The 27,774-nt window shown below is 37.8% G+C and overlaps 1 protein-coding gene across 9 annotated transcripts in view; it reads right to left on the minus strand.

The window, feature by feature from the left end:
- The window catches only part of TAFA2 (TAFA chemokine like family member 2), a 180,720-nt gene that overhangs the window by 23,678 nt on the left and 129,268 nt on the right, over positions 1-27,774 (minus strand). For all 9 annotated transcript variants that reach the window (XR_007377617.1, XR_007377616.1, XR_007377621.1 and 6 more), the window contains exon 3: positions 162-314. Coding sequence is in view for 5 of the 9 variants with exons in the window: in XM_048948135.1 (XP_048804092.1) it covers positions 162-314 (153 nt within the window). In the remaining 4 variants the exon portion in view is untranslated. The remainder of the gene's footprint in view (positions 1-161; positions 315-27,774) is intronic.

Raw genomic sequence — 27,774 nt, forward strand, 5'->3', positions numbered from 1 at the left:
TCATCATCCCATTCACCTTGGGCTTGCCCTTCAAAATGCAGAAGCCCTTCTCCTCTTATTTTAAAAAGCTAACTGCAATAGAGTGGGGTTTTTTGATATCTTTAAGCTAACAAAATTGTCTAGGAACATGCAATAAAAGGAAGCAATAGAGGTAGTCGCACCATCAACACAAGAAGGAGCTGCCCGGGTGGTACCTGCTACCTGCCCAGGGAAGCAGGAGCACTTCACTGTCTGTGATCTTTCTTCTATCTTGTTCTTATTGCAACATCTGTGGAGTGCCACCACTTCACAGGTCCCAGTTTTAACATGGTGAGCTGTGAAAATAAGAAGATGGGCAATTTGATAACACTGTGAGGTAACATTGTATTGTTTGGGGGTACTTTTTTTTGTTTTTCTTTAATTAGAAATGCATCAAACTTGGATCTGTAAGGCAGTCTGCCATGCATGAAACTAGAATTACAATGGTACTAACAGTAGATTGTAAAGTTGATTTCTTTTCCAAATGTAGTGTAACTATCTCAGGCAGAAAATGCTGGCTAAAGAAAAGCAATTGGAGAAGGCTGCATACAGAACTGATCTAGTGAAGTGGAAAGCAGAAACATTATAAAACTAATGTACAAAATGTACATTAATTTCTGGACTCCCATAAGCAGCTGTATATTTCTACCAACTTTTTTTATTCTTGTCCTCAGGGTAAGACCTTGGAAGGAAAGTATATCAACTTTAAAATTCATATATATGCATATATTTTCAGATTCTATGTGTCCAGAGTTTATGTCCATCGCAATCACTGTTTTTCATCAGTTCTCCCAAAACCTTCATGCAAATGGTCAGAGAAGAGCTGGCAGGATACAGGGAAAGCCCTGAAAGAGGAAATGGAAAGGGAAAAGATAAAGAAAAAAAGAAGAGAAAGATAAAGAAAATGGAAAAAGAGAAAAGAAAAAAAGAAAATGAAAGAAAAACTATTTAGGAATTGCATTTTAAGTGTCAGCCTGGCACTGCAAAAGATGTCTGGAAACAAAGGAAATCAAAGTTTTCCAAATCCAGATGACAACAGGACAACCTTCATTATCTCCATGCTACTCTAACCAATGCCTTTGGAGTCCTATGAGAGGACTTATGTGCAAAGATGAGTAAGAAAACTACCCTTTCTGGTTGAGCAGCTAGTTCTCAAAGGATCTGGAATTCATAAAAATAATTTTATCATAGCATGCAGTGGTGAAGAGAAAGATTAATTAAAAAAAAAAGAGCATTTCTGAAGATAGTTCATTTCCATCAGAAGGAAGAACAAGAAATCTGGTACTGATCTATAACACCATACAGGGAGGAACAGGAATTACACAAGACAACAGTTGCTACAGCAGCCCCCCTGTTTCTTCTGCTGGTTAGCATGTGGATGCTCTGCACTGAATGGTTCTGTTACCTTTTATATCCTAATGAAAAAAGTGAGTTTCCACATGGAGAAAACCCTGCCAAGGGGCTCTTGGGAGCCCAACATTGGCCATTGGATCTACTGAGCTGTTGTTGCACAGTATCAGCTCTCAAAAGGACTGAAGGAGCAAAATACACTTGATGTAGAATATGGCCCCGAAGAACGTTCCTAAAGACAAAACCCACAGGCAGTGATTAGACTCTGCGCCTTCATCAACAAAACACAGACTACTAAACATTTCATTTAGGCAATTATGCATTTTGCAGTAGAACAAAGTCCACTAAACAGCCTGTGATCTCCGCAGTCACTCATTGCACCGTGCTACAACAGGCTGCATTATATTCATCATATCGTGCAGTACCACATCTGAAATGTTACAGCACAGTGAGAATTATTAGCCCATGATTCATCTTATTATGCTACACACACACACCAGAAATCTATGAGAAAAATATGTAATACATATGATATATGAGAGAACAAACTGCTTTTGTAAATTCACATTCATTTTTATTTTGATAGGCAATTACACATTTAATATGCACACATGCTAATAAAAATTCGCTGTTTTTCTGTTATTAAGTATCCATTATCCAAAGTTATCCAAAAAACAGACATTGAATCTTAAAAAATAACATAAATTTAGTGAATTTCTTCCCACTTAATTTTTCACTATATTAGTTTTCAGTCCTTATTTGTACTGTGATGTGTCTCAATGATCCTGAAATGTCATTACTTCAGTTTTTCATTAGGTAGCTTTACAACAGCTCTACCAAATCTCCAGAAGTGCAATAATATACCTAGAAGGAGAAATTAGTGTGTACATCAATAGCCATCTGAAATGGAATCCAGTTTAAAGAGCTGTTAAGAGCTTTGAAATAATAGTTCTTTCTGAAACAAAACTTTTGAAAGACTCACTCTGTACTGATTAGGAAAATTGGTATTTAAAGTCTCTTATTGGAAAAGACTGTAATTAGAAGAAATGGTCACTTAGTTTCACGTACAACACAGAAAAGCATTTCAATGGGTAAAAAAAAATGAGAAAAAGGAATAGAATAAAAATAACCATGTACTGAGAGTGACCTATCATTATTAAAATTGTTTATAAATGTTCTAGGTATGAAATCAAAACAACCTAAAAGGTATATATATATATGTGTATAATATATTTCAATAATTGAAAATCTAGGCCAACCACCCTCTAGTTTCTGTTTACCATCTAGAGTGTGCTATGAATATTCCCTGAGAGGAAATGCAGGGATTTCAGCTCCTTATGCTATCACATAATTAAGTTTGAGTGCAGTAAGTACAGTATCTGTCACATTCATGTGAAATGAAAGCCTCGGTGCAGTAGATAACGGATTTCCCACAACCTAACACAAATTAACCTCATTAAGCCACTGAAGCATTCTATAAGAGGAGATGGTATTTCGGAAGATTCACAGTTTGGTTTTGTTTCTTCTTCTCTGAGCACAGACTTCAAAGGATGTTGCTTGGTTTGCAGAAAGTGTTTGAGGAACTGAGTGCCTTTTCTAGAATCTTTCAGAAATTCATTATTCAGAACCACCACAAACACTCAGCTCTCCATCCTCTGCTAATGCAAGTAATCCTGCCTGAAATCAGTGTGAAGAAGGACTGAAGAGACCAAAAGATATCTGTGTGCACAGATTGTGCAGTTTTCCTGACGATTATATATAATATACGTGTATATTATGTTTCAGAAGATGTAACACTGTAATATGAGAGTGCAACTTGGAAAACAGATATAATCACATCTTACCCATTAATGGTGTATCCTGTAATTAGCCTGCCACTTTTACAGCTTTTTTTCATGAAGTGAAATTGTCAATAGCTATCTCATTAATCAGTGTGATACTGCTATGTCAAAAACTTCAGGACAATTATGATTCCAGAAAAAAATATAGCTAGGTAATTATTATTTCTCATTTTATACATCATTGAATGTGCTTAAAGAATATGCTTAAACATATTTGGCAAATAAATTTAAATATATATAATTTGTAACTATTCTTGTTCCTTCATGACAGTTCTAAATTTATTTCCTTCAGATGAATGACATTTTAGTCATATTTGAACATTGCATCTGGCATTAAGTTATGGCTCTGAGTCCTTCACTTCTGTGAGAAGTTTGCTACAAAGCAGATTGCAAGTTATTGCTCCAGGTTTTTACTTTGTAACTCTCAAATAGGAATATATTGTATTTACCAAAATGCAGCGTTATAGACAAGTCTAGCATTAAATCAGGTACAGTATTCTGAATTGATTGCTCATTTCAATCACCATTTCTCAACTTTTCTACCTGACCATTCAAGTCCAGATCTGACACCTATCTGCTAGGTTTCATTTGCTGAAAGTTGTGTAAGTCATGCATTAACACACACATGTGCCATTAAAAAAAGAGGGAGAAATACGTTTGCATGGCCTGGATGAAATAAAGTCATGGACTGCAGCTGTACACAGGCTTCCCATTATTCTAGTAGTCACTGTGAAATAACAAGTGGGAAAAGTTATAAAGGCTCCTTTATGTGCTCTCTGCCAAGACACAGGCACAACTGCGTGATACAACTAAACCAAGCTAACGATGTGAACAGGTACAGAAAAAATAACAAATCCCTTGCCACTTTTCCCACACTGTTTCATCCCCTACTTGCCTGAAGTGTCATATACTAACGGTAAGCCAGGGATTTAGATGGGCAGAAAAATATCTCCTTTTTTGTAGGGTTAGTTCTCTACCAAGCATAGCTCCTACAGCTGAGCGCAGAGACTAGTGAGAAGATTCAGCCAAAGACAAAGAGCAGGAGCAGGCGACCACTGACTCATCATCACCTCCTCACACAGAAACAAGTTCTTTGTTGGCATACAAGCACTGCAGCTCTGTGCTGTTCTATTAGATGAATGTAACTTCTTTTATTACCTCCCATTTAACTCCTGCAAGATCAGAGAGACTATGTACAACGTGCAAAGTTTTCTGGACATTTTTAAAGCTTGTCACAAAAGCAAAGCTTTGGTTAAAATAAGAAGCAACAGATCACCAATAAGGAGAGGAATGGAAATGGCTTTTAGCCCCAAGTTTCAACCCAAATTTCATATAATGCTACATAACTTTGGCCTCTTTGTCATCTTGGGGATAATTAGGAAGATGTACCACGTGAAATACTATAGTGATCCAATTGTTCAAACTGTGTACATATGTAGTCTTTATTTATGCATACCATATTCATATGAGTAATTATGTTAAGGACTACAGTGGAACTACTGATTTTTTAATAACCATCTGCAAGGGAAAACAAACAATATTTCAGCAGATTATCAAACTGCTTCATCATTTCCCCCAAGTAATTAGTCATTATTATGTACCACCAAGATATTTAAATGGGAGGGGCAGGGAAATACTACCAGAAAAATAAATAAAATTAGCTATTAAAATACACCATTAACAGAACAGACTACAAATCACTATCCTACTCATGGGTGACCAAGAAAAAAAAGCATGTTTTCTTGTTCACATAGTCTATTTGCTTTCTTTATTCTGATTGACATGGAAAACAAATGTAGGTTGTATTTCCGTTACACTTCAGCAATTTCGATATGTCACATCATTCTCAGTGTGTCAATGTAGATAGGAAGGATTACAAATAAACTTGCAAAATCTCGCTCACATGCTAATACACCCACAGAGTACTGTTGCATATTTTTGGTAGTTTAATAAGTAATAATACCTGCTATATCTAAGCATCACAATCTTGTACAGCCACAGTTAAGCCACAATATCCAACCAAGCTTTCTTTGTTAAAAGCCAGATAAAGGTATATGAAACAAAATACAGCACCCACTTTGGTCACAGAGTCATAGAATGGCTTGGGTTGGAAGGGACCCACTTGATTAATTACATTATCTTTCTGCTATATCCACAAAGCAGTAAGCAAGGAAAAGACTGAATTTCATTCAATCCTGCTCTTATTAGCACTGGGGTGATATTGCTGTAGTTAGGGTAATCTAAGAATACAAGGAACACAAAGCGTTTTGTTACTGATATAACCTCTTCTTTGATCAGCTACTAACATAATGGAGGAAAAAACAGACAAGCTTTCAGGTGTACAAGCTTCTGTGTTCTTATGTGAGCACAGAAGATCAGTTCCATAGCCTAGATGGAGAACTGGCAGCACAGAGAGGAAAAAAGCAAAGGGAAGTCTCTCATACCAGTTACCTCTTATTACCTCTGGAATGCAGCAAGCCAGTGATTCCCAGGAAAGCAGTGGTAGATGCACATCAACAGGAATTTTGGGCTTGATCAGTGGTTATGAGTCAGAATTTCAATGATTAAGTTAAAATTTTGTATTGTCAGTGAAGGTGAAGTCTGGATTTACAACTTAGGTATTTATTCTGATGATTCCATATTTACCACCTATCACAGTGATTGAACGAATGATGACGCATATTCTAGATTTGTGACTGAAAAATAAGGTGAATTGGGATTATTTAATCATGTTTTAACCTGTTGCTAAAGTTGACATATTTTTCATTGCGGAGTTCATTTGCTGAAAGTACAATAACCAGGCAAATAAACCAGTCAAATATGGTTACAAATGGAACCGAAAAGTAAACATCCTCAGAGAGGGCAAAAAATTTGCTTCCATATGATATTTAATATTTTTAAACAAGATTTTTTTAAATGCTAAGGTAAACATAAGGGATGTTACAATTTTCTTTTTTTTTTTTTTTTTTTTCAAAACAAGCAAAATAATTAATTTTACTGGAGAAAAAGCTACTTTTTTTTTTAATGTTTTGTCCAGTGAACTGAAAAAATCAATTACAGACACAGCAGTTATTCCTGTGTCCTCTGTAGTGACAATGAAGATTGCTACAATTGCACCACATCTCAGGAAAGGCACTCATGCTGCTTTATTTTTCAGATGACACATAATGCAGCACTAAAGAATCAGCAGGAAAAAGATGATAATTTTGTGCTTCCTTATTCTACATTATCGTAACATTTCTTGTAGCTACTTAAAAAAGTTATTTAGTTATCTTTGTATTTGTCTGTTTCTTCGTATGGAGCGTGTACGTTCAGCCTCAGCACTGGCAACACCTAGCAATAAGGAGCTGCAGCAGTCTCACATCTCCCCAGCCACTGGATTCTGCAGCCTCTAACAGGTATGAGCAGTAGAAAGAAAAAAAAAACAAAAACAGGAAAACAGGTTCAGCATTTGGCAAAAAAAACATTCAACCTTCAACCTTTGCTTCTAAGAAACGTACACAGGCTGCCAAGATAATCCTCTCATATTAGGCTAGATCAGCAGATCAATATCTGCAGAGAGGCACATGCCAACACACTGCAGTGAGCCCAGCCAAAGAGTCGTGCTGTTCGATCAGAGAAGTCCATTCCATGCCAGAGGCCACACAGACCTCTATGTTGCTTGATTTGGGTAATACTATGATATGGACAACTACTTACTGTGCAAATATCTCCCAAACCCCTACAAACACACCTTACTGACAAGGCTTTGAGGTCTTATTTAACTGCTTTCACCTTTCCATGCCTTGCACTATAGCTATAGCTACAAAAAGTCACTTGTTCACCACAAGCACTTAAAAAGTCCAGAAAGAACACACACTTAGTTTAGCTTAGAAGTACATCATTACTTTTCATTTCTTTTGTTCTGATGTATTTTGTACCTTGGGATAGAGTCTCAGGTGAATTAAAAAAAAAAAAAACAAAAAACAACAAGAAACAACAAACAACACAGAGTTGCTTTGCTTGGACAAATTATTTCTGTAGTGTCATCTGGTGGCAACATGTACACAAAAGACCTCGCTAACTCCTGCCCTTCCCAGGCTTCTTGGACTCAATGTGATGTTTTCTCTCCTGAGAGAACCACTTTGAAATTACAAGAGCAATTTGTGAGAAGTGTTTATCCTGCAGGCATTAGCCCAGCTCTTCTTGCAGGTCTGCAATTAACTCACTTAGGCCACTTGGGTGAAGAACGGTAAGTGGAGTTTATGATGACACTATGCTGATATCATCTCTGGTAGCCCTTAAAAACTGAGCTAATGAATGGTTTGCCACAGTCCCATTGCCAAGCATACTTTGCTGTACAGTGCCAAAAATAAATCTCATCCATCAGCTTGTTTGCCAACCACTGGTTACAACCATCTGTGTGGGAAGACATTTCCCCTTTGGGAAAACAAAACAAAAACAAAAAAGAAACAAAGAAAACTGCAATGCAAGTGTTACCCCTGAGAGCTCACTAGTGACTCTGGAGATCAAACCTCAGATATTCCCATGGCAGTGTCTGTGTACTGAAATGGACTGAAGGATTGAGTTATCTACAGTAAGAGAAAAAATACTTACTAGAATAGAACAAGATGGCACGGTCCCAGCTGGGCACACGTTTTTTACAAACATAAAATCACAGATGGAAAACTTCACGTAGGATCTCTTGGGCCTGGAGATCTCGTAACCACGTGACTTTAACTTCCTGGCCTTACTTGGGCTAATTTAATAAATCAGACATTTGGCAGTAGTAAGCCAATGTTATTCAAATAAGCTTATCTCCCCTCTCACAACAGTCAGGGCTGTTTTATGGCAGCAGCTGCAAATGACACCTTCAGGACAAACATTTATGCAAAGAACTCAAACACAACCGATCTTCTGGTAGCCTAAGATAATCTCTTCTTCACATGATCCCCTCTCAGCCTGCCTATACCCCACTTTCAACTTCAAAATCAGATGATTGCCAGGTTTCTGAAACCACAGAGAGTTCAGAGACAAGATCACATGCAGTGATCAGATGGGATCTTGCAGACCTCTCTGTGTTCACTCACTGCATGGTTCATTGTACCGGGTACTGCGAGGAGTTAGAAGATCAACCAAGGATTGTTCTTGCATATTTCAAGTGGCCAGCTATACTTTGCTTAGCTAAAGGTCAACCCCACACAGTGCTCTTGATTTTCTGTTCTTTATATGAGCTTACCCGTTTTCCAACATTAACCTTCCCAGATGTGGAAACCGATCACATAGCACAGTTGTAAAAGTGATCCCACCGGGCTGCCTAAAGTGGCCACAAACCAAAGACATGAATATGTATGAGCCATTAATAGAAAAGGAAAAGAGGAAAAGACTTCTGAATGTTTGCACAATTCTCAAGACAAGCTCAGCTTCCAGCCCTAGTCAACCCATAAAGTTGTTCACCACTTCCCACCTGAGGCACCAAGGTGAAACAGCTGCACCATCACCTTTCCCATTTATTGAAAAGGAGAAGATGCTGATGGCAACAAAGGCTATGTGCTTCCTTATGGGCCAGAAATAGCGTTTTGAAAGCAAAACACTCCCCTCTTTTCTTCCTAGCTGCTACAGTCTGACACCATCCACAGGACAAGCATGTGCAGCATTGGCAAAGAAGCACCCAGGGCGAGGCACAGTTTATAAATACTACAAGAAGTCAAAAGCCCCAGTATCTCTGAGGTTGTTATCAAACATGTTAAGCAAATGATATATTAAAGTGTGCAGACGTTTTGTAAATTAACAGGCTGAAGTTTGAGATTACTAATTATATGATTTTGCAGAGAAAAAAGACCAATCCAGTCTCAGACACTCAAAAGAACATTTGGCAGAAAGACTTTTTATTCTCTCTCTCTCTGTGGGCCTTCTGCCAAATATCTCGACTCAGCAAGAAGCAGTAGCACATGTCTCAGAGCACTCTTCAGCATCTGACAGAGTACAAAAAAACCCACATTTTTTCCCTCCGTCTCCGGGCTTCAGAAGCCTGTAGTTTACACAGTTTGTGGGAAATATGTTTCCCCTGCTTCCTCAGATGACTCTTGTTATTAATTTTCTTTTCTTTCCACCTGACCCAATTGGTCTCAGGGCACATTGTACTAGATGACAAATTAACATGATCTTAGGCATGCATCAGAGGTAAAAATGAAGGTTTTCTTTACTCCCATGCATCTGAATGACCCTCTGGTTCATATCCCTTGCCTGAAGTAACATCTTAAGAAAAGCGCTGTGAATGGGAGTCTTTATAAAATAGGATTAGTGTAACAAGGTGGAGAGGTAAATTCAATAGTCCTTTTGAACAGCCTGCTTCCAGGCTTCTCACACTTCTTATAAAATAGCTCAAGCACCTCGGTAGGCTTTAGGTGCCTCTGTGGAAAGAGCAGCTGAAGTCCAGGGTAGGATAAAAGTAATTTCCCCAGAGAAAAATGCTTCTGTGTCCCTGTGCTCTAATTCTGTCTCGACACACACCTAGTCAATTGCAAGTACACCTGTTTCCACAGTTATTTATTTATTTAGCAAGGTGCAGAAACATATTTAGGCTTTGATAAGAAGCTTGCTTCATACTTGAATGAAGCACCTGAATGTTACCATGAATTCTGTTATCAAAGTCTTTATGCTTTATTCCATTTTTCTTTCTTAAAAAATGTTGCTTAGCACCACGTACTTATCTCAGGCTAAAATTCTTCAAGGTTAGAAAAGCAACAACCCCCCCACTTATTTGGAAGCACTATTTAAATTCCACTAAAAGTAAACAGAAAGTAATGATTTTCAAAGTAATTAACACAAACATTTTTTTCTAAGGATACATCTGAACATCTGTTGTGGTTTAACCTGACAGCCACACAGACATTCATTCATTTCCTCTGCCAGAGGGATGGGAGAAAGAATCAGGGTACTAAATTAAAACTCGTGGGTTGAGATAAAAACTAAAGCAGCAACTAAAACATCGGTGTGTTATCAACAGTGTTTTCATCCTAAATCCAAAACATGGCACCATACCAGCCACTATGAAGAAAATTAACTCTATCCTAGATGAAACCGCAACATCGCTAAAAGGTGATACCTGTACTCAAGAATCATTAAGCTGATTAAACCTAGAACACACACTATATTGAAATTACTCCTGCAATTACCTGACTTAATCCACTCAGTGAGGTAAAGGTGGACTTAACAAAAATTACCAACTTCAAGATATCCACTGTGCAGAATTTTTTCAAATACAATATTCATAACACTAAGTCACTGTACAGAAAGGTACATGTGTACTCATTTATCTATAAAGAATATTTAAATAAAAATATTCTGAAAATATTCTGAAAATATTTTTTACATTCAGAAGTGTGTATAAACTGGGGACATACATATGATGAAATTTAACAAAACTTATCCATAAAAAGCAGTTGATATTTTAAATTCCACATTTCCACACTTTAAAAACTCAATCAACCAACCAAAAATCTCTTATTTTTATGGATAGAGTTTCAGTTGGTGTGTCAATCTTTAGGGGTTTGTTTTGGCTTTGTTTTGCTTTGCTTTATCTATTTTTCATGTCTGATAGAATGGTACTAATTTGAAGATTCTTAAATTCTTCAGTGTCTTTTATACTACATCACATTCCACTTTGCAGCTCTACAAAGCATTTTCACTTAGTCTGTCAATTAAACCAAAATATCAGATTCCTACCTTGAAATATTCCTCCCACGAATCACAAGTACATACATACTTACCTTTCTGAAACCTACATAGCTTGTTTGGTTTTTTTTGTTTGTTTGTTTTTTAAATCATCCTTTCCCACTCCTGCCTTACAGGACTTCCCCACAGTACCTCAGGCTCCACATGTATGTTAAGAGAAACTCTGTAGGATGTCCCAACTCGCAGTTCACTGTCTGAAAAAAAGATCTTAATTTTAAGTTTCAGTTTGCTTCTGTAGAGCCGCAGGGAAACTCTTTGAAGTGCAGAGTCAGGGGAGGAACTTAACTCAGGCCTTTAGAAAAAAAAAATGCTAACAAGGCACATGTATAGTCCTGTGAAATCCTCTCTTTTAGAGTGATCTCCCCTGCCACAAGCTTCCCTATACATTATTGATTCCATAAATAGTAAGTCTGTAAGCCATGGGTATGATGAATCAATAAGTAACTAGACAGAGGCTATGAATCGAAGCTGGATGACCTGAGAAGAAACCAGCTATTGTTCAAGATGGAGAAAAACGAGGCGCATTTCAACAAGCAAAATAAAAGAGAAGAAACTGCCAGGAGAACTGTTCAGAGCTGTGCAATCAAGAATATTTTTGCTCAAGGATTCCCAGTAGATAGTACTTTCAGATATCTCTTGCTGCTGAACTGGTATCTTTTCAGATGCTTCGAGCAGACTCTCTCGCACATGCTTCTGAAGGAACGCTAGTTGATAGAAATCGTTGATAGGAAACCACTCTCACTGCTTTACAAAGTTAGAAGCTGCAAAAATATCATCATTCCCAAAACACCATAGGCACATTTTGCAAAAACTGTCAGGTAATTAAGCATCTGAAGTTATTCACATCTTAAAGAGAAGCCTTTTTCAAAATGAGATATATAGTAAAAAACAGTATTCAGGAACTTTATCAGAGCACAGGAATATGGCTTCTAGCTTGGCACTTTATCTCGTGTCTCTACAGGAGCTCATATGTTGCATAGCATGATAAGATAGCCCAGATCAGCTTGCCATCCCTCTTGATTACTGCCCATCCATGCAATAAGCCAGGTACCCAAGCCACTACCAAGATGCTGGTGCAGATCTCACTGTGCACCTTTTGGGCATCAACATTCTGGGACCACAAAAAGCACACACATAAACAGGATTTAAGTAAATTAGTAGAAAATAATTTCCTCTGTTCAAGGCAAGCTTTTCACCCCTCACCCAATCCAGCTCCAGCAGCTTCTCCTCTCCATGTTAGCCATCAGCTAGATGCATCATCTTCCCAGAAGGGCTGATGCAACACTCCTCAGGCGTAGGGAATGAAGAACCCTCTGAGAGGGTACATGTAGATGGGAGAATCAGAAGATGCACCCATAGTTCTTACATCTTTCTCATCACTGTGAGAGGATGAGGAAGGAAAGAGACAGATGGGCCATCTGAGAGCAATGAAAATATCATGAAAATACATTTATTGGTCCCATTGTAATGTAAATGTTGATAAAAAAAAATTTTGCAAGGAATCAGTGTATAAATAAATTACCATCTGCACAGAAAATAATCGTGTCCATAAAGTAGCTCTACACATTTTTATGGCTGCATATTCTTTGATCTTTTTGATACTTTAGTGTCAGAATTTCCACACAGAGGTCCATATTAGAACCTCAAAACTGCACCCCTCAAGTCACTTAGAATTGCCTGCAGTTTAGCTAGATGACTGAAAGATCAGTAGGTAGAGAATTATCTGTGGTGTAGATTATAGATACTCTTTCAAAGTCCCAAGGATGAAGCTGAATGCCATGCACAATACACAGTAGATCACTGCATTTGTCTTCCAAAAATTGTCAGCAAATGAGTTGCCACCTATAAATGTCTATAAATATCTACATGGCCAGGCCTATTTTCAAGTTTAGATGAAACTGTTACACTGAAATAACCATAACCAACAGTTCCTTAGGAATACCTGCACTGACTCACGACAAATATTTATACTGCTTTAACTCTAAAATGCACACTAGAAGAAACATATGAGCATTAAATAACTGTCCAGGTCTATACCACTGATACGTTGTGAAGGGAGCCATGCAAAATCTTCTTTAATGTGTGGAAGACTGTCACAAAACACGAATTGCCTTCCCCTTCAATTCACCACTTTAAAAAGCTGAACAGTAAGGGATACATTACAGGATATAAATGGCATTTTGTCATAAGGTACCTTGTCTGATCACATCCTCAAATCTAGCAGGGGTTTTATCTTCACAGTGCTCATGACACAAGCAAGTCCTGAAAATAACTTCAGCACACATCCTTCATGTGTAGTTAGAAGGGGATTGTAAGAAATAATAAACAGGTGGAGAAATCAGATAGTGAAGATGCAGCTGGAGTGAGCTTGACTTCAGTGGTACTGCCTTGCTTTGACAGCTAACTCTTTATATACTGCATTACCTGAAGCTGTATTAGAGCTAGGCACCTAGTCTTCAGTTTCAAGGAACAAAAAACACAGCAATCAAAATAAAAGTGGACACTGAATTGCTTTTTATTTCACACACAGCTACTCTGATATTTGCATACAGCGACTGCTCTTCATTTGAGCTTTTACTATAGAAAATATGCTGCATAAAATGGATGCTAGCTGATTATTTCTGATAATCTGCCTCATCTCTTCAAGGGAGAGGAACGTTCGTCTACATTTCTTTTCTTGAACAGTCATTTGTAGAGTCTAGCAACACACATAAAGGTACTGTCAGCTGAACGAACAGAAACCAAATTTCAGTAGTGCAAGTAAGGTTCAGAGCCCTGAAAGCAATGCACAGCAGCAACTAAAACCAGCAAAATGAAAAGACTGCTAGAGTTTTTGTCCCTGTTCATTTTTATCAAATATTATATACGTGATACATAAATACATATACAGTCACAGGCAAATGAAGCACTAAGTAGAAGGATCCAAGTCTTTAACACAGCAATACATTGCAGCATTTTTATTCACTTTCTGAATCTTTATACCATTATTTACTATATTATTTCAACAGCAGAGAAAGTGAAGATTCCATGGTTAAAGTTAAGACACATCACCATACCTCAGATATCTATAGCTTTAATAACTAATCCGAATTGGACATCCCTGTATAATCAATACAGAGATATACATAGAAGCAGCCCCAGGAGGTAATACATTATTTTTACATAAGCAAATTCAGATCTGTCCCTGCAGGATCTGGTTTTGATCTGTTGTGAGGCAAACCCACTAAGGCAAAGAGATACATCAGCAGAGACATGAATTTGCTCTTGAGTTGGTCCCTGATTAGTCACTGCTTTCAGGAGGTTGCCCCTGTGAGAATCTGTTATTATGATTCTGAAACAGATCTAACAGAAGGTCACTGCTCTATAACCACAGCTGCTCTATCACTGATAATATAGATGTATAACTAAAACTAGCTAAAATAAATCCACTGATTCATCCTCTGCTGCAGAGCTGACCTCTAAGATCTCAAGTATTTGCCAGGACTCAGGAGAGGGGTGACTTTCAGGTCCAAATACAATACTAAAGTCAGAGGAAGAAGCAACAGGACATTTGAGGAATTTATTTCCCTAGTTATTATTCAGGAGCTTTTAAAGTGTTACCAGTTATGAGAGCAGCATACCTAGACTGATTTTCAAAGCTCTCTTTATACTATGAACATTCTCCTTTTAAAAAAAAAAAGTTATATACCTATATGCATTTATATACATATCTCAAATTTAGAGGACTCAGGTTTGCTAGATTTAAAACACATCCCTGATTTCTTCCCTCAGTGTAGACGACTGACTTTATTAAACGGACACACAGATAGTCTGAAACTTATAAATACCATCTACAACTGTAAAACAACATTTCCACATTTTTCTGCAGGTTCTCTGTAGCAAAGAAATCTCATGTGTCTCGTCTGTCTGCTATTTAATTATTCATCTTTGCTATGCATGGACCTAGGAGATTTTTCCATAAAATAAATGGAGAACAAAGTACATGCCAAATGTAAAAACTTCATTAAAATCTGTTGAAATTGTTACTTCCCAGTGACCACTTTTATGAAAAAACAGAGCAATGTTATACAGCTTCACAGTCCTCTCCTACATTTATTCTACTAGGATAATCCATAGTCAGGCATTTTCTCATATTTTTAGCTTGGGTTATGGTGCTGTTGTATTCCTAGCATCAAACAGAAGAGCAAATTCATTTATAATCACTCCTGCAGATCTGTTCAGATAAAGGACAGGTGTTTGGAATAGTTTTTCTGGCATCCAAAGTGCTGCCTTACACTGCTCTTTAGCTCAGGAATGAAATCTTGTGGTACATTTGAATGTGAGTTCTTCACAATAATTATTGTATATACAGGTTAAGAAATCCTCAGTAGACCAAGATATGTTTGCAAACAGAAGCAAAACTAGAAAGGTATTTACTTCAGCAAATTAATTATCTTTAGAACTATTTTCAATATTTACTGTCAGTAATATCCAACAGACTTTCACTGTTTATTTCAAAAAAGATGAAAAAATAATGATGAAGAGAAAATGTCACCCATGATGAAATAAACTACATGAGCCGGAAAAAATAAGATTTCCATGTGCTATTCAGACCGGTCTCATTTACAATTGCTCTGGCTTTTGGCTAAAACCTCATGTTTTAAATGCTTATAACATGAACATAAAAATGTTGATAGTCCATTAATGGAGGATCCTAATCCAAATTGTATTTTGCAATTTGCAAAAATTGTGAGCATTTTTGTACAACAAAAGAACAGCTGTTCTAAAATATGGCATTGTTAGAGGTAATAATATGCAGTGGACCTTCTGGTATTTTCTTTTTTTTTTTTTTTAAGAAAATTTTTAAAGGCACCATTTTAAAAATGCTGTCTTTTTCTCTGAGGTTCAGGTTTTGTTTCAGATTTGTGAAGTGCAGTATACCAAAGCCCTCTCAGGAAGCTAAGCTCTCTTCTTCACCCTTTTTCCTCTATACAAGCTGCTTTTCAGAGTAAACCCTGCAAAATATAACGATGGCACTCATGACAGGAGGAGGATGGGAAATACATACTGTCCTTAAATTGCTTAGCAGAAAAGGACATCTAATGAGGCAGAGCAAAAACTGAAAAGTCAAGAAAAGGATGAGAAGAAACTGTTCTTCCACCGGAATAATGGGCACCCCCCTAATTTCTCATGTTTTAACTGTTTACATCCCATCCCATCATCTCTAGGCAGTAACCCTGATTACCCTGACTTCCCATAGTCCCCACAGAGCCATTCCCAGGGCTGGTATGAGAGAAAGGAGTAAAGGAGCTTCTGTGCTATCTAAGTGATTCTATGAACAGGAGCGGCATAAGTAAGATGAAAGATCCATTCATTTCTCAGCTTCCAGAGTATGCAAGGTACCTTTTGTCATCCACGATCCAACTTCTTAGTATATTATGAGACAAAATATGAAAAAAAAACATTATTTACTTATGATAGATGAGCATTTCTGGATTTTCCAGTTTTCTGGAAGGGCAGACATAGACACGGAAACTGTATTTTTATTTTTCGAAGGTGCATTTGAACCAAAAGGAAAAGGGAGGAGATTTACACAGTCTTCACATGTGCAGCATGCAGCAGTGTAACATGATGGCACGATATTACCCTTCTTCCTTCCTTATTTAAACTTGTATCTTCTCTCAGATTCAGTTATATTTGTTCTTAGTATCTCTAGCAGATGTTCCAGGGTGAATGATGCAATTAAGAATCTAAAATTCCCATTTCTCCCAGATGCTTATTTTCTCAATATTCACTCACTAGAAATATATTTACTTTCCACTCTGTGGTGTCTCGCAGTTAGCACACCTTCTGGGTTCCATTTCACAAAATCTGCACAGTTAATCTGACACATGCCAATGCATCTTAGATGAATGTTTAGCACCAGTAATCTTTTTTTCTACTGATAGTAAATTTGCATATCATACCAAAGCAGACCAAAGTTTTGAATAAGGAATTTACTTTAAGAAACCCTTTGATTTTGTTGTTCCTAACGTGGGAATGGAATGTTGTTTCTGCATTAGATACTGAAATGGGGGAACTGATCTGAAGAAGTAGAGCACAATGTATTTGCATTTTGTAACTTGTCCTTAGAAATAGTTGATACGAAAAGGTAGAAATACCATATATGTGAGTAGCATATTTTAGAAGTGCAGTTGCTGAATTGTGATTAATTCTTGCTTGCAAACCTGCAATAGATTTTAAATGTTCCAAATAGTATAGGTATAGTATTATGAACTAGAAAGCATATTGTAGAGCTATTCTGTATGGATAAGAGACCCTCAGCAAAAGAAAAACCGCCTTAACAAACATCAGAGAAGCCAGGTCCTCTACACAAGGCTGGATTGCCTTACTCTGTGGGTAGGTTGGGATGCAACAGGCAGGCATCAAGATGCTCCCCTCTATCCTCCTTCCAAGCTTATTTCTATGAAAGGACGAGCAGATGTCCAGAAACAATGACCAAGTGTTGAATTAGCAAGTGTGAGAAGTTAACTAACTAGTGATATATGCTTAGCTAGCAAAAATTTATGTTTATCCAGTATCCGTATGTTTAGTTGAGTGTCAGGAAGATTGTGAACCTGAAGTACTCAGCCAATGAGAAACCAGAGGAGAAAGAGATAAACGTTAGTAATAGGGCATAAAAGATTTAATGCTTTTCTGCATACTTTCCTGCTTGCAGGAGGCCCACCATTGCAATTGCAAATAAAGTCTGCTTTATCAGACTTTATTATCCTGATAAATTACCTGGATATTTCCAACAATAAGCACAATGCTTTCTGCTGTCATTTTTTTAAAGTTTACTTTGTCATTGCTTAACCTTCCAGCTCACTGAAGAAATTTAACGTTGATTTCAGTCTTTTCTAAGATTCACTATTTTCACTGAAATGGAATTCCACTTTTACCTGCTTTATCTCTGTTTCCATTTCACTAGACAGATATATAGACTTGAGTTCAAATTCTGGATTCGGAACAATTCTGGCCTTCCCAGAATTCAGCCAGCCTTCTATGAGCCCTACCTCTCCTCTTGCACATGATCCTGGAGCACAGAGACTCATATGAAACAATTCTGACAAACTGCACCTTCAAATCTAATTGCACAATCCACCCAGGATTTGTGTTGGTCTTAACAGAACACTCTTCTCAGCCGTATCTTTTCAGCAGCTCTGCATTCACTCAGAATAACCCACAAATTCAGCTTTATACTTCAGTCATTCAAGGACACTTGATAGCAAAGCCGTAAGTATTTTGCAAAAAGAATTCCATCGCATTTACTTGAGAACAATTTCAGTACAAGAGTTATACAAATCTATGGGGAAAAAAAAGAACAAGACAGACTTGGCAGCTCCTGCCTCAGCCTCCTCATCACTACAGACAGAATTTTTGCTCAGTCTGGTAAAAGAAAGCTGCACAAAGCAGACTGCTCTTTTATGATTTTCCTGCTTCCTGTCATCCAAACCCCCAAGCCAGCCTTCCTTCTCCAGTCAGTATGCTGTAGCTTTGCTCCCACCTATGTGGAGAAGTGAGTTTTTCTCAGTTGTAGTCACCTCTGTCAAATGGTACTTTCATACCTTAATTGGAAGGTCAAATTTTTAGTATTATCTCTCTACAAATTTCAAGAATTTTTCCTGTGTTTCTGTATATTTTAACTCAACAAGGAGGTATGGAGCAAATGACAAATCTAAGTTTTAGCATCAGCGCTTTCTTAATGGAACAAAATGACAACTGCAGAAGGATATGCAGCTAGATAAAAATGAATCTGTCACAAAGTTTTGTCAGCTTCTGACTTGTAACACAAGACTCTATTTGATCATCAGAAATAAAATAAGACCTTTACAATTTTATTTGGACATTATGACTCTGGCACTCAAGAATAATTTTCAAGCAGATAAAGGAACTGTACCCAAACTAAGACTTTCTGCAACTTCCAGGTTTGCACTAGTTTGCATACTCCTTGGTATATCAATTCAGGGAAGTATTCACAACTAGACTGGAGGTTTGAATTCTCACTTTGTGAAAGAAATGAGCTCTGACAGGTGTTTCAGAGAACCGAAGAGAGATGCCTTTCTTAGGCATGATGTGAATAATTCTGAGTCTTCAGTTATGTTTGAAAAGCACTGAGTGTTTTGCAGAGCTACAATAAATGATAAGCATTTTAAAAACACTAAAATGGGCCCATAAGCTATTTCATCATTAATGACCTTGTGTTTTTCTCTTTCATCCATGCCTCCTGTCTCTGTGCGCATGGAGACAGGCAGACACAGGCTTTGCTGTTTCGAGCTGCTGGTTTGTGCAGCTTGGGCTCAGATCAACCCTCTGATCTTCAGCACAAATTAGACCCTTTTACAAACCTCCACTACAGAGAAGATTGCCACAGTGAGCAATAAAATGTTAAGTCTTTCCCAACTCCCCAGTGAATAGAACTAAAAAGAATTGTTGCAGGAGGAAACTTTACAAATTGCAATAAAAAAAAAAAAACACATAAAGAATTTTTCTCCTGTAATTCTGCAGAATAGATGACTGATTCTGAACATTTTCTTGGCACTTGCATGACTAAAGAACAGCTGTTCTAAAATATGACTTTGTACAAGCAATCACTTAATGCTGCCATGGACTAAATTCAGTGAAGAGTATCAAGAGAGAAGGGCACAGTCTTTAGAGATCATCAGCAGAAAATTAATGCAGATGAAAGATTGATTAACATATTCCCTGGATGCTATAGAAATAATCTCCACATGGGAAGAAACTTTCCAAGCAGAAACCCCCAAACCTGAATATGTGAAATACCCAGAGCAGGATAACAGGTGTGCAGAGTAGATATATACAGGATAGTCATTATTGCATGTATGGAATTCAAGTTAAAAACCTGAGGAGTAGCACAAGAAACCTTAAGACTAGACTAGAATTCAACGGTAGAATTTGACTATTTCCACCATAACAATAATTTTAGATATCTGGTTAGTGTTAAGGACCAGACTCTAATTATACTCTGATATTGACCCATTATGTCAAACCTATGAAAAGAATTCAATCTTAACACATTTAATTTGGACAATGTATAATCAATGGATATCAAGATGCTACAATCACAATATAATCAAGAGAGTTAGGCAAAGTAGGCAACGATAACAAAAGAGAATAAAATGGAAGGCTTATCCTTCGGCTGGGCTCACCACGAAACACCAATAGAGGCAATCTCCAGAAGAGATCCTTCCCCCCTGGTAGCCAGCTCTTCAATAGGTCTAGGAGGGGTGCAGCCAGGCTCCACCCCTTCCGGCAGCACAGGTGAATTGCCTTCAGCTGTGCTCCTCTGGCTGACTCATGGCTCGCCTCAGGTGATCAATCAGAGGTTCAGGCTGTGACTCAGTAGTTCCCATACATTCAATTATAAAGGAAACTATAAACTATTCAGGCTTTTATTTTCTATTATATTCTTGTTTGACGGTCTCAAACATTATTAAAATTTTATGAGAGTTTCCCTGAGGAAAGAAAAAAAAACAAAGTTATCATGATAGTAGAGAAATAACTAATTGGCTTCTCCACCAAAGAAAGATCATTTCATGGTCTTAGACACAAAATATGTAAATAATTTTCCTATTTACAGCTCCTATACTATCAGGCTATATTGGAAGGATCCTCTTTAAAAACAACACAACCAGTATAATCACAATGAATAAAAATGTTTCCAGAAAAGGAAACAAGACTGGGGAGTGAGCACAAGTGGCAGAAACCTCTATTAGCTCACCGCAGTGTATTCACTACTTCATGATGCATGACAGGAGTTTCTCAGTCACTGAATAGTTCTGTAGATAGAGAAGGTTGTTATTTTAAACCTGGAAGTGCTAGAAAAAAACACCAGTTTCAATAACATAGAGCTATGTGCTATATTAATTGAGCACTTAACAAGCTAATGAAACAATAAGGAAAATTCTGAAGAACAAACCCAAGAGATTGTTGCTATTAAAACAACACTACTTGAAGTAAGACAACTATCAAAGAGGCTAAAAATTCCTTCCATACTATTTTGTGGGTCTAGTCAAAATGGTGCATGAAAATATAAGCTCTGTGTTTCATACGTTAGAGAAATCTAGCACAACATATTACTTAGTGTATGTAACAAATCAGCAAGGCTAAATTGAAACCAAGAATACACATTTGGAAAAGTAGATAGTATTCTAGTATTTAGAAAACATCAGTGTTTAGTCTAGATAGGACAAGTAACAGCAAGGTAAGTAAAGAATCAGTGTGCTGTGGGTTTTTTATTCTCAGCATCATACAGTATTTTCCTAACAAAAATTAAGGGAAAAATTAGTCTTCAAAAAATGGAAATCAGATTAAAAAATCAGCTATTCAAGAAAAGATAAGAGTACTAACTAAACTGAGTGCTGAAAAATGTTAAAAAGTCTGGCAGTTCTAGCTGTAAAATCAACCAAGTATGTAACTTTTACAAGATTATAATCTTTTATGTAATCATCTTCTTTCCACTGCAACACAAAATCTGAATGTATTTAAGGATAAATATTATCATATAACTCATGAAAAGCTAATAATTTGACGTTGGGATTACAGAATCAGGGCAAAAATTAAGAACCACTATGCACTTTCATTTTAGAAAAACATCAAGAAACCATAACACTAACCAAAAATAATGGAAAAAAAATTAAGTAATCAGTATAAAGGAAGATATATCTTATTTCAACTCTCCAGCTTCTCTCCCCACAGCTACCTCAAGAACAGCATGTTTCTATCTCAAGGTGCAAAGGAGGGCAAAAATGAAGGCAGCCATTTAGTGTGATGGACCCAGTAGCACAGAGAATAAATTGGCATAATTCTGCTGTTAAGTCTTGACTTCTGTAACTACTCCCCAGTAAACCACAGAACTGCAGTCACCTCAGTGGCCAGAGAAAATTATTTTCTTTTATACTCTGGCAGAATGCCAAGGAGTACTATCTACTGAATTCTAACAGATATTGTATTAACATTTTAGATTGCATTGACAGATACTGATATGAAAGTGTTTCACTGACTGTGTTCTATTTTATCTTCAAGCAAATGGCAATTCTGGGATCAGGTTCTGATCATGATATAACTAAAACTTTCAATTAATGCTGAAGCCAGATAAGAACATCTAATAGCTTTCTTCCTCATGTCTGCTAAAATGGCTATGGTATTCCTTTGTTTCTATATTTAAACCTTAATTACACTCAGAATTAAGTTAGTGAAAGCTGCACACAAAGCATTCTCATTTAAGAGAATCTATCTCTGGGACAAACTCTCACAAGAGATAAGATTATCCATGTTTGAGCACATTTGGCACATTTGACAAAAGAATATCAGAATATCAGATAGCAGTACTGACAGATCAACAATATAGGAGTGGATGCCACAATCTAATATTTTGACAGTCCCCAGTGGCATTTTCCAGCATCACCTGATAACTCCTAAGACATCCACATGCATCTCCATGTGTCTCCAAATTCCCTTCTCTAAAAATTCAGTTTTCTCCCACTTAATTCCCATCAAGAACTGGGAACATACAGAACAAGTCTTGCATCCTTTGATAGGCCCATACCTGCAGAAATCATATATTAGACACATAGAGGGGGGTCTGATCCCACACAAAATGTTATAGTATAGGCACTTCAAAGAAGGGCAAACAGCGAGAGACATGGTATGCCTGCTGCTTCATGTCAGAGCCTGAATCATGCAGCTGGTAGGACTTGCAGACACAGCACTCTTTAGCTCAAAGCCATTCAAACGACACTTCTTATGTTCTCAAAGAATGCCACTGCCTCCAGGACTCCAGGACTCTTTCAGGAAGGAGCATGTAGCTATCTTGTGCTTACTTAGCTGGATGGATGGATGTCTTTGGTCTGGTTTAGATTCTCTGCACTTAATGCCTTTAAAACTAAATGCAAGCAGTCTGCATTATGAATGGTGGCTTCTACAGTGTAAAATTCTCAACAGAAAGAGTAGATTAGTACCAAAGCTCTATAGACTCACATTTCTTTCCACAGAAATACAGAAGTTTGTATACCTGGGAGGTCTCCCATGTTTCCACTAGGGCCATTCTTACCTAGACACTGAGATTTTAAACACTAGAAATGTATATCTCAAGCACCAGAATCCCCTAGTGTGCCAAATAAAGCAAAATAGACAGCATTATTTAGCTGCAATTTGTTGTATGTGTTCACCCAAGCTTCCAAACATGATTGTCAATAACGTGCACAGTCTTAATGCAAGAATAAGACACAAGAGTAAAGGGCTGATAGAATCCTTCACCCACCTTTCTGAATGACTGTAATTCTCATTGTGACTCCCAGCAATAGAATCTGTAATACATATTCTGCAGTGTTCTAGCTTATATAGCATTCAATAAATTTTTACATGATTTTGCATACAAAATGCAAGAAGACCAAAGTCAGCCTCAGGTCTGTGTTAGACTTTGCTAACAGAGCACTCTAAAACTTCAGTAAAAAAAAAAAAAACAGACAAAAATATACCCTAGAACAGAGGTTTTGAGTGGTTTTGAGCAGAAAGCGGAACAAAATAAAAGAGCTTATAAATAAATCCGCCCTTAGTCATGTGGGTCCTTCTATCCAGGTCTGCCCTCATAGCAGAAATCTTCAACACAGTCATACATAGCTCTTTAAGTCCCTTTTTTCCATCACCTCAAAAGGCTGTGTGCCTGTTCATTGATCTTCGCAGTCATCCCCCAGTCTGTGCTCCTGCTGTAGGCATCCTGTCTCTGTCCTTTTCAACCTGACCACCATGTCCTCTGGAGGCTTTCCCCCAGAGCCACCACAGCAGTATCATTTGGCCTGTAGCAAGCAATCACTATGAGGCAAACACTGTCTTCTGCTCTATGGCTTCATTTTTAAACATACAGCAAACAGCAAATCAGGAAGACAAATAAGCAGAACTAAACATCAGTGCTCAGAAGCATCTCCACTTAGGCATCGCCTTTACTGAACTTCAAAGCTACATGGCAAAGTTTTGTCTTGTGAGCCTAATGAGTGCAAGCCAGCACTAGACTTTAAAAACTGTCATCTATGCTGAGCATTGGATCACATTTATAGCATCAAATTTACACATAGGTAATGAGATGAATGTCAGTTGATCGATAACGAAAAGAGTCCGTCTAGAAGAAAATCAAGCACAAGGGTCAGACAATCAATGGTATCTTTAAGGTGAGATTCACAACACTGAGTTTGCGCAGTATTCACCATCATGCCTCAATTCCCACACACTTTGTGAACAACAGATACGACATAAATCACCCATTAAGCCACCAAAAATGATGTCCTAACTCACCAGTGAATTTCACTCCTTGTGCATACAATGAGTATGAGGGCACTGAGGTAACACACACAGGCCATTAGCACACATTTTAACAAAGTGCTATGTTATCTCTGCTTAGAACAGATCAATTCCACACTCCAGGGGTCAGGCAGCGCCAGGAGTCTGGTCACACGCTGACTCAGTGCAGTGTTAGCATTATTGCACTTCCAAAGAGTGCCCCAATGAACGTAGGCTCAGACTGAAAAGCACCCTTAATTTATCCACATAATTTTATTCTGTTATCAACGTAAAAAAAAAAAAAAAGGTAATTATGAAAAGCTCAAAGAAATCCAAATTCTAAGAGTTTTATTTAAAGGTAGAAACTGATTCTAAGTTTGCTTCTTATCTATAAAGGAGTGCTTGTAAGGGGCGCATTGGTATATTTCCTTCTCAAAAGGACCAGTCCTATACTTGAAACCTTTAATACAGGTTAAGATACAATGGTCACCAAATCAATTCATGTTCCCTATGACAGAAAGAGCAAGGAGGCAGTGATGCTGAACCAATGCCCGCCTGCCACATCTGTCAGTGAAGACGATATGTTTGCACAGGTTTATTTGCTTTCCAAGGGCAAGCAATGAGTAGGAGGATCAGGATCAGTCTCAGAGTATAAAACCCTTATGGATTTCTTGAAGTAAAAATCTTTTGGCTGCCCTCGAAGCATATCAGTTTTCAGACTTATAACGTTGACGACATCCTTTTGTATACTGACATTCCACATTTTACTTGTCTTTTCATATATAGCTAGTACTGTACAAGTGCATAAGATACTGCAGTCAGATTCGTAAACACACTTGCTAGGTAAGATCTTTATAGCATGAGTTCACAGTGAAATTAAAAGAAAAAAGTTGAGTTCCTGCTCCTTTTCAGAAGTCAAAATAAAAAGGTAAGTTTGGTGTTTTCTTTTAAACACCATGAGGGCATACTTTTAGCTCCTAGTCTTTCTTTCCGGACTGATGAACCTTTAACAGTCAGCCAAGATGAGGGAACAGAAGTGTCTTCAAACCAGTCTTCTCAAGAGGACTAGCTACTCACTTACCTGACACCAAAAAGCTGTAACCTGAAATCCTAGATGGCAGCTTTGGCGGTTGCAGCCTTATCTGGGCCTCATGGCCTGGTTTCCTATTTCCTGCTTGAGGCTTTGCTTCTCTTGCTGCTGACCTGGAATTTCTTGTTTGTGCCATATCACTGAAATAAGCGCAACAAGTCTACAGATGGTTTGTCAGAGTCAGTGTTTGTATCACTGCGGTAGTCTATCTGGAAAGCAGAATGCTCATTAAACAATTTTTCACACGTTGATGATCTTTCCTTCTTTTTCTTTCTCTTTTTTTGACAATAGCCTTCAAAAAAAGAGATGGGTTTAAGAGTTGGTGCAACTGATGCATAATATGACTAAATCAATAGAGGAAAGTAAAGATTTTTTAAAATGTAGATTATTGATCTGTGAAACTGTAGGGGCTCCTTCAAAGTCATTAGGCTTTGTCACATCAATATGTTGGTAAGGACTCCTGTAAATGAAGATTAATGATGGTAGGGATAATTATCACTGAAGAAACACACTTTTCTCAGTATTTGGGGACTTTTGGTGAAAGTGAGCAGTGCCAAGTTTTCCTTCAGTGCACTTTAGTTCCTTTTCTGTTAGGGGGGAGAATGTTTATGGCAGAATGAAAGTTAAACTCCCAGTTTCCTTGGCAGTAATAGTTGAGTTGCCTGTCTTTGACTTGTGCTTTAAAAAAAAAAAACCCTATATAAGATGAGTGCAGCTGCTTCAGAGATGTACTGCACCTATGACAAAATCCTTCCGCATATTTTTTTTTCCTCCTAAAATAACCTGGACATACACAATTGTTGCTTTTCTAAATCAAACACTCAAGTCACGTTTCTTCTTTTTATGGTTCCCTGAAGATATCTTCATATATTTTGCTAAATAACAAGTTATACGACAAGTTATAACTTAAAGAAGAACCAAAGCTTTTTGTCAACTAGCTGAAATGTAAAGAATTCCCTAATGTTAACAAGCTGACTTCACAAGGGGGCAGGGGGATGAGGGAAGGGAAGGGCTCATGTTCACATTTTTCATCTAAAAACATCCAGCTGACATTCGGTCCTGACTGGTGTTCCCCAGGAATCAGTACTAAGGCCTGTCTCATTCAGTTTCTTTATTTATGACCTGGACAAATCCAGTTCATTATCAGTAATTTTGTGGATGATACCAAGTTAGCAACAAGTATCAGTCTGCCTGAGGGTAGGAAGGGTAGGATCATTTGATTCTCGATTATGAAGTACTGTTTTTCCAAGTAGTCCTTAGGATTCTAATTACTTTTTTTTCCAGGAATTACCTGGTGACAGGTTTCATTCATCAGTTTTTCAAAAAGATTGGTAAACATGCTTTGGTAAAGTTTCAGTTGGACAGAAGCAAACACAGCTTGATCAGCCTTTGGTGAATAGAATAAAAATGATCTGGAAATGGGATTTTTGATTTCTAAAGAAAGATAATCACGGACAAAAGAATTATGAATTCATGCTAGGATAGCTTGGCTGTTTTCCAACAAGCTGTTTTCTAGCAAGCCAGAACACAAATCCACATTCTAGTTTAAAGAGGGAACAAAGGCTGAGCAAAGTGAATCAGCAAGGTTTCTATCTGGCATAATGCCCATCTTTGGTGACCTGCAGGACCATATCAGATTGCACCTAAATAACAATTTAGAAGACTTTGCTTTAAGTTCCTCTGCATCCTGAAGTCTTTATAGTCAGTGAGTATGTTGAAGAAAAACATCTTCACACAGCAGAAAAATATCCAGAAGTTAGATATATAAAAGTACTTGCTCACAGAATTATATTATCAGAAGGAACTGCATTTAAAAAGGGGTGGCCAGCAGGGAGAGGGAGGTGATTGTCCCCCTCTACTCAGCTCTTGTGAGGCCCCATCTGCAGCACTGCATCCAGGCCTGGGGCCCCCTGTACAGGAAGGATGTGGAGCTCTTGGAGCGGGTCCAGAAGAGGGCACTAAGATGATCAGAGGGCTGGAGCACCTCTCCTATGAGGAAACGTTGAGGGAACTGGGCTTGTTTAGGTTGGAGAAGAGAAGGCTCAGGGGAGATCTCATTGTGGATTCTCATTGTACTTGAAGGGAGTGTATAAACAGGAAGTGGAACGGCTGTTTACAAGAGTGGATACTGATAGAACAAGGGGGAATGGTTTTAAAGTGAGGTTTAGGTTAGATATTAGGAGGAAGTTTTTCACTCAGAGGGTGGTGATGCACTGGAACAGGTTGCCCAAGGAGGCTGTGGATGCCCCATCCCTGGAGGCATTCAAGGCCAGGCTGGATGTGGCTCTGGGCAGCCTGGTCTGGTGGTTGGTGACCCTGCACATAGCAGGGGGGTTGAAACTGGATGATCATTGTGGTCCTTTTCAACCCAGGCCATTCATTTCATTTTCTACGATCCTGTGAAAATGAAGTCAGATGAACTGATATGCTGTATTAGAATCATTC

This window comes from Lagopus muta, chromosome 1 (assembly GCF_023343835.1).
Source record: "Lagopus muta isolate bLagMut1 chromosome 1, bLagMut1 primary, whole genome shotgun sequence".
NCBI classification, from domain to species: Eukaryota; Metazoa; Chordata; class Aves; order Galliformes; family Phasianidae; genus Lagopus; species Lagopus muta.